Here is a 14440-nt window from a genome sequence, read left to right as displayed (position 1 = left end):
GGACCTTAAATTGAGCTTTGCGGAACGCCAAACAAAATATTAGAGTAAGAGAGGAATCGATTGTTTATTTTTACTCTCTGTTTTCTGTAACTTACCCAGCGGACACAGACGTCGGTGGGACGTCTAAACGACTTCTTACGGACGTCACAAGTCCGTAGAACGTCCTTAGGACGTCCATTAGACGTTCTGCACCCACTGGAAAGATACGTTTGAATGTGCTTTAATGCGTTTCTGCTGAAGCCATATGCATTAAGTTTAGCAATAAGCAAAGCATGCGGAATGCAATTAAATGCTTTTGAAAGGTAGGGGAAAACGTGCACCCTTGATCATTAAATCCAGGGCGCATTATATTAATAAAATTCTCCTAAATTAATAATAATTGTAAAAATAATATTAACTAAAAAAAAAGCATATATACTTTCTTAAAGTTTATTAGAAACATAAATACAGAAAACTCTAAAATAGTTTTATAATTTTGTCTTTCGTAAATTTTTGTTTAATTATTTTCCCCCTGGATTTTAGGATCAAGGGTGCATACTTTTCCCTATATAAACAAAGCCCCAAATTATCCTTTTTATCTATGCATTTTCTCCATTTTTAAGTCATAGTTATTGAATATTGCTGAGCGGTTTTTACAAAAACTGTATTGGTGTTAAGAAAATTTGTTTTCAAAAAAGCTCCTGAACCAAATCTATGGAACACTTTTTAAAAAACAAAAAACTTAAATACGGTTAAATCGTTAAATTCCTTTAAGTTTGTAATAAATAATAAAATTTTTAAATTAGATAAACAATTTTCTAGATTTTTCGAAAAGAAAATCGAATTCCATTATTCTTTTTTTTACTTGTTTAATTGGCTCTTCTTTTGGTATTAAACAGAGCTGCCAGTATATTTAAATGAATATTGCTAAAACTATATTTATATTATTTACTTTCTTGATTTAATGTAAATATTTATGCAAGCTTTAACCTTTTTATCATATTGGAGATGTACAAATTTTTTTTAACTACCTTATTTTATTTTAACTTGTAAAACCCATATAGGGGCTCTTTGAAAAGATTGTGGTGACTTTAGTCATCCGTATCTTCTTTGAGCCCCTGCCTGTTTTTTATAAATCCACTTTTTTTGTATGTAAAAGTTTCTTTGTAATTATATTTCTTTTTATATAAACAGCAAATATATATTAAAAAAATAATAATAATAATAGTAATAATAATAACAATAATAACAATAATAATAATAATAATATATATATATATATATATATATATATATATATATATATATATATATATATATATATATATATATATATATATATATATATATATATATATATATACTAAATAAATAAAAAGTTACTACAAGTTTACTCATGCATGCACGAGTAAGCTTGTCTTTATAAAAATAACTCTTGAAGCAAGTTTCTGCCGTGTATAGAGAACTTAATTTAGTTTTATGGGTACTTTTTCATGCTATATTGGCGTATGATAGATAACTGTGTATACAAAAAAAAAAAAAGAAGTTTTAAATTTTAGAACGATAGATAAGGTCTTGCTTTATAGAGTAGACCAATATTCACAGACCATTTGAAAATGGCCAAAATTGCGCCTATATTTAAAAATTGTGAACCAGGAAATGTCAGTAATTATAAACTAATATCTGCCCTCTCTGTTTTTTCTAAAGTTTTAGTAAGATTTGGGTCAATCAAATATTCAATTTAAGTCAAGGCCCGCCCAGAGGAGGGGGGGGGTGATTGAGGTATTTAGCCCCAAGCATCACAGTATATAGGGCATCACATACTCTTAAAAAGTTTGCTAATAAATTATAAAAAATTTATAATTTAATAAACTCAAACTCTACCTTACTTGCAAATAATGGAGAAATTGTTATTTTACAGTAAAATTATTGTACTTGTACTGAGAAAATATTGTTAAAAAAAAATAAATATATATTCTAATTTGAAAATTAACAAAAAAGCTTATTGAGCTTTTAAATGAAGGTTATGCTAAGGGTTTGCATTTGGTATTTCTCCAAGTGTGTGTTTCACTTAGAATCTTTCTAACATTGCCTGTTTCAACATGTTATGGTGAAAGATCTTTCAGCAAGTTAGCTATCATCAAAGAACATCTCTGTTCTACAATGGAGGATTGTGCTACTTAATGACTCTTTCCATTGAATCAGATTTAACTAATAATGTTTAATATGATGAAGTCATTTCAAATTTCGCCACTACCTATACAAAAATCAGGAGATTAGACTAGTGTCTCCAATTACAGGCCTATCTTCATACTATCATACTTTTCAAAGTTATTAGAACACATTATGTATAAACGATTGTATTACTTTTTAAGTGTAAACAATATTCTTTATAGTAAGCAATTTGGGTTTAAAAAGAGCCACTCTATTGATCAGGCTATTGTTCATCTTGTTCATGATATCTTTAAATCATTTGATGAAAATAAATATACATTGGTGTATTTATTGATCTCAGTAAGGCTTTTGATGCTGTCAATCATTACATTTTAATAACAAAATTAGAAAACTATGGTATTAAACATATAAATATTGCGTGGTTTAAAAGAAATTTGTTAAATAGAAAAAAATGTATTTCTTATAATGAAGGTAAAACGACCAATTTGAACATAACATGTGGGGTTTCTCAGTGATCTATATTAGGACCACTTTTATTTCTCATTTTTATTAATGATTTAAGCAAAGCTTGTACTGAACTTGTACTGATACAATTTTATTTGCAGATGACACAAATCTATTTTATGCACATAATGATATAAATATTCTGCTTAAGTCAGTAAACAAAGAGCTATTAAATCTTACTGAATGGTTTAATGCAAACAAAATTTTCTAAATGTAACCAAAACAAAACATACTTTTTTCCATCATTTTCATGACCGAGATAAAATTTCTTTGAAACTTCCAAAACTTTGTATTGCCAATCAGGACATAAAAAGAGAAACCACTTTAACATTTCTCGGCGTGCTTCTTGATGAAAATGTGACGTGGAGAGATCACATATAATATCTCGAAAATACAATCTCAAGGAACATAGGCCTGCTATGCAAAGCTAAGCCTTTTTTAAATCCAACTTCCTTAAAGCTTTTATATTTCTCGTTCATTAATTGCCATCTTAATTACGCAAACATCCCTTGGTGCAGTACAAATAAAAATAAAATAAAAAAACTATTTAATAAACAAAAGCGTGCAACCAGAATTATTTCCAATGTGGGCTGTTATACACACTCCCAAACATTATTGGTTAATTCAAATAAAATGAATGTTTATCAATTAAATGTCTATCAAATTCTAATATTTATGTTCAAAATTAATAAAAACATATCACCTAAAATAATTTACCCATTATTCAAAATAAATAAGAATAAATATCTAACCAGATTTTCAAATAACAGTTATATTCAAGGGTGCCACAAGTCAAAAAGTGTCCAACTGAGAAAATCAGGGTTGAAGTTTTAAGTTTTTAATATTTTTTCCAACTAACAATGCCATTTGTATCTGTCATTTTGTAAACATTCTTTTTAGACTTGTGGTATTTTGTCACCATGTACAACACATAACATACTATCAAATGACACTCATAACTCAATATCCATAATTTTTGACTTGTGGCACCCTTGATCTGGGTTTACGAATTAGAGGTTTGTCATTATCGGCTTGACAATCTTAGAAAAGGATTGTGCCACTTTATATTGCTTAAATTCTTCTCTTTTTTTCTTTTTTTTTTTTTTAAATATGTATAAAAAATTATGGTTTATAAGAATTATTCACAAATTTCAAGATATATACTGGTGTAAAAGGAAAGCTTCAGGATTATGCGTATTTGCTTGCATGCTTATTAGTAATATAGCTTCTTTGTACTAATTCTTTTTTTTTCTTTTCTTTTAATTTTTCTTAACCAATACAAAAACAAAAAGTTAAAGTAGGACTTTTGGACCAATGATTTTTGTTTTATTAAGTCTTTAGAAAAACGTTTTATATTATACAGTGTTATGTTTTTTAATTTTTGTTGTTTTATATTTATGGATTAGATTAAGGAGCTTGGTGATAAGACCAATTATGTATATTCTTCTTGCCCCAGCTATTTGTATTTATGATTGTATTTGTATTTATTTGGTTTACGACTTTATTAAATTTGTATGGCAATAAAAAAAAGAAAAAAAAAGAACTATCTTTACTAAACATCTGTTAATTTTTCTTACTCGAAGTATAACAAGTTTGTATGAAGTCAAGGTTTACTTTAGGCGTCTTTATAGACTTATATGAGGCTTTTGAGACTATTTACTATGAAATATTGCTTTAAATTTTGTTATGGTATCAGCGATAACGTTTTAATGCTACTTAAAAGCTATTTAAAATAAGACTAACAATGTCCGCGTTGAAGGATCTTTTTTAAATGGACCCTAACTATTTCTAACTTATGTTGATATCTTTAAAAAAGCCTCAAAACGAACAATAATTTTGCAGGTAATACTACTCCTATCTTATAATAGCATCAATAAAACTTTTTATGACATCTTCCATCCAAGTTTTTAAAAAAAGTTTACTTTCAAACAATTTTTGGCGATTTTTACCTCTTTCTTATCCCTTTTGTCAGCAACTTGCCAAAATTCCAGAGACACCTTCTATAATATTACGTCAACATTTAATTTTCTTTTCCCCTTCCCCCAATCCCCTAAATAAGATAAAAATGGAAAAAAACTCCTTTTTTGAAGTAATGAAGTTTATCAAAAAAAGTAACATTGTTGACGTCAAATTTTCTTGACCTCCCAATAATTGTCAAAAATTTAGAAACCCCACCCCTCCCACTGATTTTCATTGATAATATTCAAATAAAAATAATAATGTCTACTAACGTTTTCGGTATCACTATAAATGAAAATTATCATGGAATGTTCACATCAGACACTTATGCAACAAATTGAAAAAACTATTTGAGTTTTATATAAAGCAAGAAGCGTTTTGAACAAATGCTCATAAACTGAACTATATTATTCTTTAAAAGAAACAAACAAATATTCTTTAAGAAACGATAGTTTTATTAAACAACCGGTTTTCATTATAAAATAAATCTTAAATTTCGATTCGTAAAGGGTTGTTATTTTAATGTAATTAGTATGTAAAAATAATTTGTCACAAGATAATTTTTTATAAAAATTACAAAATGAAAAAAAATTAAAATGACATCATGAAACTCCTTACAATGCATTTCCTGAAAAAGCTTATAATTACTACAAAAATAAAGTTGAATGACTACAAAAATGAAGAAAATCAATGATATTTATTATGAACCACAACACGAGATTGAAGAGTTGTTGGCGAGGAACGTTACATGACAAATCAAGTAAAAACTATTAATAACATGATTTTTATAAAAATAACAAAAATTTCACATTTCATTTTCTGAAGATGCTCATAATGACTATAAAAAGTGGTGTTAAAATACCAGACCAGAATATTGAAAAGGTAATGCAAGTTATTAATTATTGGCTATCGAATTCTATTTGGACAAAGAAAATTCAGTGATTCAATAAAGATTTTAATGTGAAGTGATGTTTAGATTAAAGTTATGAGTTAAGATATTATTTTTTGTTTTATTTTATTTAAGTGCCCCAAGAAGTCCTTACGGTCTTATCAGAGAGCACCACGGTTGAGCATTTAATTGGAAGTTCCTTCCTATATATATATATATATATATATATATATATATATATATATATATATATATATATATATATATATATATATATATATATATATTAGGGCTGCGGAAATTAACGATTAATGAATCGATTAATCGCTAATTTATTTAATCGATTAAAATTTCTTTAATCAGTAATATTTCGATTAATTTTTGCCGGTTTTCTGTTACTTATTTTTTTTTTTTTTTTTTTTTGCCGTACAAATATATATTTACAAGTTTCATAATTTATAATAGTAATATTTACAAGTTTCCTTAGTCAAAATATATAAACGAGATTATAATTATAATTAAAATAGTACAGACAGGCAGGGCCGGATTAGGACATTTTTAGGCCTGGGGCTGTAAGTATAGGAGGGCCTAATGTGGCGGTAAGATGAAAATGCCGAGCGTTAGCGAGGCTAAACCCGGGGGTCAGTGGGCCGGAGGCCCCCAGCCGGGGGGGTTTAGGGGGCCCCAGACCCCCCAAGTAGGAGGGTCAGGGGGGCAGCTGCCCCCCAGAATTTTTTTTTTCAGTCTTGCTAATAAAAGGACACAATCTAGGTATGTTTTAGAGCATTTTTTTAATAATTTTTTACCAACTGGTTAGGTACAACTACACCCCTTTGGCCCAGACACCCATATATATGTAAACTGACAAAAGGTCTTGAATCATGACTTTAGAAAGCAACTGCTGAGCTGTAGGTATATTTACTATTGAGACAGTGGAGTACGTGTATCAAATTGATAATGTGTTCACCTCCAATAAAGGAAGAAAATACCAATAATATTGGTATTTAAGTGAAAAAATTAAAAAAATAAAAATAAACAATATTTCAAATACACAAAAATTCATTCTTTAACTCAATGTTTATTATTGTGCACTGACAAATTCTTAAGGTATTGTATTGTTGTTTTATCATGTAAATATTTTTTCATATGTTTTCCAGGATATAGATTATTGGGCGGTGACAATTTGGCAAAGATCAAACAGAGAAGTGAAGTACATGTATGCCCTTAGTACAGTCTAACATTACAAAAGCACCAATAACAATATTTAAGTTATATTGGAATAGGATAGCATTTAGCAATATAAGCAAGCATATATCATTTTTAGTATTGTTGATGGTGTCAAATATTTAGCTGAAGCTAGAATCTTCATATATTTTTCTTTTGAAAGTATAAAAAAAAAACAATAAATATAAATTGTAGCATAATTTATGTACTATTTAGTTAATCAATTAACTTTAAAATAGTTTTTTATATATTGACTTTTCTGGCCTTTTTTGAAGCAAACTTCTTGATCACTACTGTGAAATCTCTTGATCTAACTATGTCACTTTCAATGCATAAAGCCAAATCATTTAAGCGAGGTTGTCCCATTGTTGATCTAAGTTCATTCTAAACTCTTTTAAGGACTGAAAAAGATCTTTCTCCAGTACAGTTTGTGACCATAAGAGACAAATAAATTCTCAACACAGTGTAGACATTCACAAAGGTATCGGTCAAACTATTCTTAACTAGAAAGGTGTACATTTGCAGTTCAACACAATCAGTTTTATTGGGCGGTGACAATTTGGCAAACAGAGAAGTGAAGTGAATGAATTCACCATGACAGTTAGGTTCAACATCTTCAAAATATGTTTCACATACAAATGAAACATGATCTCTCATACCATCATTGGACAAAGATTGTAGATTTTTAAGAAAACCAAACCTTTTGCTGACTGTATCATATGCATTAGCCCTCTGTTTAAGAGCAACTAACAATTGATCAACTATAGGCAAAAAACACTGAACCTTAAACTTATCAGAAGGGGATAACTCTAGATCTTCTGAGTCACCATAATCCCATCTCTGGTTCCTCTTGCGCTTTTGCCTTGTTTCACCTTTGTACGAATCGGTACCCAGATCCTTTCCTTCCTTTTCAAATGATGTGAACTGGCTCCGAAGAGAATGAACAAAATCACCCAAAGAACGAAGCAGTTCCGTAGCGGTGTTGAGATCCATGTCTGCTCCTTGTAAGTACTTGCTAGTTAAATTGAACCTATTCAGAGTTTTTGACCACAATTGAACTAGGATACCTGTTTCATGATGACTCATTATATCTTTCAATCCTGCGGCTTCAAGTCGTATTTCTTTCTTTTGGGACATATCTTGACACATGCTATCCAGTGTAGACTTCACTTGCGTATAGCCAACCTGGAGGGAGTGTACAGCATCATAATGTGCTGACCATCTGGTATCAGATAACCTTTTTAAGGTAGGCATATTAAGTGGCTTTAAAACTGCCATCAAACGATTCCAACGAGAGGTGGAGGCAGAAAAAAATACAAACAGCTTATTTACAAAGTCAAAAAACGTTACAGCCTCAGAACAACATCCTACAGCACATTGACCAACAAGGTTAAGCGAATGAGCACAACATGGTATGTATTCAGCTAAGTTATTGCCAGTATTTTCCATAAAATCAAGTAACTTTTTTGCTAATCCTTCCCCAGTGTGCTATAGAATAGGGATAAATGTCACAAAACGTTTAACTGGTCCTTTAGAATTCATGTAACGGAATATAATGGTAAGCTGATCTACATGTGAAATATCTGGTGTTGAGTCAACACTAACTGCAAAGTATTTTGCTTCTTTAATCTCAGTTAAAATGTGGTCCAAAACGTCACGACTTAACACATGAATAAATTCATCACATATAGTTGATGACAGATATGACACATGACCTCGGCCTTTGTTCACTCTTTTCTGAATATGTTCTGCAAGCAATGGGTCAAACTCAGCCACTAGCTCTAAGCAACCTAAATAATTGCCATTGTGGACAGAACCCACAATTTCGTTACTGCCACGGAATGACAACCCACGCGACGCTAACATTTTGATTACGGTAAGAATACGCAGCAGTATGTCATTCCAGTACTTTTTCTCTGATTCAAATTGCTCTGTGAGCCTCTTACTAATGTGCTCTCCAGCTTTCCTACGTGTTAAAAGGGTTTCAATTGATTGAATGTGGGTTTCACTTGTTTCATGGCGAGCTAAGTCTCTTGCAGCGTGTTTCCAATCATCATATCCTGATGACATCAAAGCAGATGCTCCAATTCCACATTTTGAATTAAATAATTTAAAATGGGCGCAGAAAACCTTACTAGTTGATGGGGAATAGCAAATCCAGTCTCTCTTAATTTTCTCACCATTCACTTTTTCCCGGAAAAAAAGGGACTTTGTACACTGTCGTTTAAACTTAAAAGTGTCACCAGGCAGTACTTTAGTAGATAATTTAAAATCGCTATCCATATGTTGGCATGATAAAAACCCATCTGCACTTTTGCTGAAATACTCACGCAGGTCGTCGGTTATAATCCACTCAGCCACATCGGTGTTGACAGTGTGGGTCGTCAGAGCCAGGGGTAACACTGCTAAGATAGTTGAGACGCTTGAACTTGCTGTAGCTGAGTCTGCTGAGACACTATTAGAATTACCTGGAACTGGTGCTGACATAAATGAGTTTGAACTCGCTGAACTATCTGGAACTTGTGCTGACATAAATGAGTTTGAACTCGCTGTAGCTGAGTCTGCAGGGACACTATTAGCACTACCTGGAACTGGTGCTGATATTATTGACATAGTTAGTGAATTTGAACTCGCTCTCGCTGTTGCTGATACCGAGACACTACTTGCAGTATTACAAAACTCAGTCATTTTTTTATTTTTGTTCAATAATTCATTTAATTGAATCTCATTCTTCTTCTTTTTTTGCATTTTGTCCCAACCGCTCCTTTTCATTTTTTATTTTAATTTTGTAAACGAATGAGCAATGCTGTAATTTTCTGCGGTAACGGAAGTGATCATAAAATAAAATAAAATAAAAAAAATTTTGATGTTTTAATATTTGAGAACATTCAAGTTTATTTATGTTTCCATCTATGTCCGCACAACTATTAGTTTTTTAAATACACGCTAAAAAATTTACTTCGTGACATATAAATTTTGTAATCAAATAGGTTTTATAAGAGAGTGCTTTAAAATCATTCACTAATATGATTGTTTTTCCTTTAAAAGGTTTTTACATCAACGAATATTTTAAAAGCATTCTCTTATAAAACCTATTTAATTAAAAAATTTATGTCACGAAGTTAATTTTTTTAGCGTGTTTTTTAAAAACTGATAGTTGTGCGGACATAGATGGAAAAATAAATAACTTGAATGTTCTCAAAACATCTTTATGCGGAAAGATAATTTAAAAAATATTTGCGAATACCAGAATTCCGCCAAATATACGAAGATAGAGATATAGTATATCTCTATTCATTTATTTATTCACAACGCCTCCGCAGCTCCCAATAAATTGATTTAAAAAAACTGAGAAACATAGGAATATTTATCTGGTTCCCTAAAAAAAAAAAAAAAAAAGTCACGGGCCTTAGGGCCTATTTTTTTTATAAGGGCCTGGGGCTGCAGCCCCATCCGCCCCCGCCTTAATATGGCCATGCAGACAGGACTTCAAGAAGATCGTACTGATCTTATCACGAAGCCCTTACAAGTGAATAATATATATTATGTTCAATATAGGTAATATATTATATATTAAGTACAACTAGTTGTATTAAAACTACTCGAATATTAAAGTTAACTTTAATATTCTTCAATTAGAATAAACTCAAGATTGCCTGTTTCTCTTGTATTATATTTATTAACGTTATTTATAAAGAAATTATTTGTGAAGTGGTATGGTACTTGGCCTAATTTAAATTTTAGCATGAACAATATTTTGATATCTGTTAATTTGATAAATGTTAAGCATAAAAATTTATAAAAAAAATATATCGTTTTCATATAAATCATTCGCAAAGAAGTTATTTTCAGTTTTAAAAGTTTTAAAAACGTCTAAACGCAACTTTTCAAAATCAATTGTTTCAAAGTCATTAGCCATGACGAAAAAGAGTATTAAATTTAGAATTTTTCAATAGAATTCGATAAATATAAAATTAATTTTGAAAGCGCGTATCTTGAAAATCTCGACTAAAAATTTTGTCATATTTTAAAATACTTACTGACCTGGGAACATTATCTTACATTTCTATATCCGTTTCTAAAGTAAACAAAGTTTGTTTTGCAAATATGGCTGCGGCAACTAATGAAAGCAACGTTTCTGTCAAACATTTAACTGGAAAGTTAAGCAAGCATTTTGTTTTCAAGTTGAATGCTGATGGTAAAGTAGACGAAGGTGACAAAATATACTGCGTTCACTGCAATAAACAGTTTGCAGGGTTCCCACTCCTCCTTAAAAACCTTAAATATCCTTAAAAAAAAAAAAACTCCTTAAAAGTCCTTAAATAACCTTAAAAAAAGTTAAAATTTGACAGCTCTCCTTAATTTCTCCTTACTTTCTTTTTTTTTTATCATCTAGGAAATTTTATTAAAGCAAATGGGTTATACTTATCTATAGAGAAGCATAGTTACATCTTTGATGAGTTAAAATCCTATACTTTTGTTTTATATATATATATATATATATATATATATATATATATATATATATATATATATATATATATATATATATATATATATATATATATATATATAGTTTGTTGCGTTTGGGAAGCACGGAAGGAAAAAAGTGATTCTTATGCCAACATATACGTCACTTTTAATTACTTTTGACTTTCATCCAACATTTGCGTGTTGGATGAAAGTCAAAACCATTAATTTAATTACCAATTAATCGTTTTTTAAAAAAACCACAAAAATGCAAATTTAATTGACCAGAATGTTTTTAAAAACATTCTGAATGTTTTTAAAACATTCTGAATGTTTTTAAAACATTCTGAATGTTTTTAAAACATTCTGAATGTTTTTAAAACATTCTGAATGTTTTTAACAATATAAACAATGTTTTTATTTTTATTTTTTTTAATAAAATGTTTTTATTTTTTTTAATAAATTGTTTTTATTTTTATTTTTTTACTGTAAATCATGCGCGGAGTGTTGCTACATCGACTATCTTATAGCCTGACTCGCAAGGGAGTGCTGCTACATTGACTGACAAATAGCCTGACTCGCAAGGGAGTGCTGCTACATCGACTGACAAATAGCCTGACTCGCAAGGGAGTGCTGCTACATCGACTGACAAATAGCCTGACCCGCAAGGGAGTGCTGCTTCATCGACTGAGGGTTTGGTTGGGGCAGGCAGTCTATCATTAATAAAAAAAAAAAATTCTGGTCTTGCATTTTAATTTTTATTTTTTGTCAACAAAATATGGAAAAAACTTTCGGACAACATATAAGGGTTCTATACATATATTTATATATATATATATATATATATATATATATATATATATATATATATATATATATATATATATATATATATATATATATATACATATATGTGTGTATATACACACACATATATCATATATCAACCCTCTGAGTATTAGAGTAAGTTTTTTAATGTATGTTTTTGGCTTTTTGTATTTAACTTTCACTTTCTTTAAATAATTTTATTTTGTTTTTTTAACAAGTGAACACCGTGCTATAAGGGATAAGTATTTATTGACCCTCTTTTTTAATTAAAGCTATATATATATATATATATATATATATATATATATATATATATATATATATATATATATATATATATATATATATATATATATATATATATATATATATATATATATATATATACATGTATATATATACTTAATTACAGCTAAATATATATACTTTAGGGAAAAAACCATAAGCAAGATGTTAAACAAACTTCATATTAAAAAGATTGTTATATTTTTTTCACTAATTACCTTTAGATGCCTAAATATAAAAGTTTCCGAAATATTTCGTTAAATAATGATAGTTACACTTCTTGATTTCAGAAAGATAAATATACCAGCCTTGCAAGATGCAAAGTTTGTTTTAAGTTGTTCTCATTAGCAGGCATGGGTATAAAGGTTCTTTTACCCATTTTACCCATTGAAAGTTTCCGCATCTCTGCATTCCGGATTTTACCAATGCCCAATATAAATTATTTTGCAATAATCAAAATTTTTTCGTGCTTTTTTAAAATTTGAATCGTGCAAATTCGTTTTTTTAACTATAACTTTAATTAAATAAAGCTAAATATTAAATAATCACTTAAGTATCTTAGATGTATAAATGTATTGATGGAAAAACTTGATTTATCAAATTGTGCAAAAAATCTGTTTCAGCAGAGAAAAATATTTTTTATGGTTACACTTACGGAGTGCAAAACTTATTAAGAATTTTAAAAACCCATATTGGTAACTCTAGGAAATTTCTATACTATAATTTTAGACTTTGCTACACACCTAGATCTTGAATAAAGTGTTTAATATTCCTAATAAGTTCAAAAAAATCATATATTCAAATGTGTAATTGTATGAAATAATATGATGTAAAGCGATTGCCTAAAGAGGGTTATGTTGTTGTGTTCAAAGAAACTTTGCAATCAGTACCACAAAAGCCTATCAAAGGAATGTATCATTTCAGATATGCTTCAGAAGGAAGCAGTTTTGAAAGCAGAATTAATTTGGTATTTAAATATTGTTCAAAGCAAATACTCTTTTAGATCAAGTGAGAATAAGTCTAAACAATTTGCTTTGATGTTTCCAGATAGCAAAATTGCCAGCGACTTTTTATGTGGTCGAACAAAATCTGGCTATATTGTAACTCATGGTCTTGCCCCTTATTTAAAAAAAATTCTGATAAAAGATCTTACCCTGCAGGATAACTTTGTATGTCTTTTTGATAAGTCTTACAATAAAGTTATAAAGAAAGGTCAAATGGACTTACATGTGCGCTATTGGAATGAAGAGAGGAATACTGTTTGTACAAGATATTATAGTTCAGAGTTCATGGGAAAAGCTGTAGTTCCAGATATTCTAAATATGTTTAAATCCCGCATGACTGGTTTGAATGCTGAAAAAATGCTTCAGGTTTCTATGGATATCTCTAATGTAAATAAACTGTTTTTGGAAATGCTCAACAAAGAATTTCATAACAATGAATTAAATACACTCATTGATATTGCCTGTGGTTTACATACTATCAATGGATCCTTATAAACTGGTGCTAAAGCTACAGATTGGAACTTAAAGAAGTTTATGTCTTCAATGTACTAAATGTCTTCAATGTACCAAAGTCCATCAAGAGCAAGTGATTATGAAAGAATAGCTGAGGCAACATATTTTCCTTACATATTTTGTGGCACTCGACGGGCTAAAAATCAAAGTATTGCCAAGAAAGCAATAGAGGTTTGGTCAAAAGTAGTCTTGTTGACTACTGGAAGTCTTTACCAAAAAGTAAGCAACCTGGACTTGGTAAATCAGGGCAAAACACCAACTTTTAACATCAAAGTACTCAAACAAATAAAGTTTTAGTTCCTTTAAAGTTGAAGTTTTTTGAAGAAATTAGTGGCAGTCTAAATACATTCCTTGGTAGGTGATATTTGATCCAGATGCAATTTTATTGCTTTTTATGTAATATATTTTGTTTTATTAGAAAATTATAGAAATATTCTGAGATATTCTTTTCATATTATTTTTAAAATTTTGAGAAAAAATCACAAAATGTTATTTTCAATCTTGCATTTTTTTTTTCTTCCAGTTTCTTTTCAAACTGATAAACCAATGGCTCCTTTTCTGGTGGTGACTCTTGAAGAACTATTACGCAACTTTTATGCGAAGTTCATTC

The 14440-nt window shown here is 29.5% G+C and overlaps 2 protein-coding genes across 2 annotated transcripts; both read right to left on the bottom strand.

The window, feature by feature from the left end:
- Window positions 1-7114: 7114 nt before the first annotated feature.
- Window positions 7115-8179, bottom strand: LOC136079272 (uncharacterized). Its single transcript, XM_065794999.1, has one exon. The coding sequence runs from the start codon at window positions 8177-8179 to the stop codon at window positions 7115-7117; it is 1065 nt and encodes a 354-aa protein (XP_065651071.1).
- A 39-nt stretch (window positions 8180-8218) lies between these two features.
- On the bottom strand, window positions 8219-9418 carry LOC136079271 (uncharacterized). The gene has a single exon (XM_065794998.1). The coding sequence runs from the start codon at window positions 9416-9418 to the stop codon at window positions 8219-8221; it is 1200 nt and encodes a 399-aa protein (XP_065651070.1).
- Between the last annotated feature and the right edge of the window lie 5022 nt (window positions 9419-14440).

The sequence above is a fragment of the Hydra vulgaris genome, chromosome 04 (assembly GCF_038396675.1).
Source record: "Hydra vulgaris chromosome 04, alternate assembly HydraT2T_AEP".
NCBI classification, from domain to species: Eukaryota; Metazoa; Cnidaria; class Hydrozoa; order Anthoathecata; family Hydridae; genus Hydra; species Hydra vulgaris.
The sequence above is the reverse complement of the archived record's forward strand: the minus strand, read 5'-3'. Positions and strand labels throughout refer to the sequence as shown.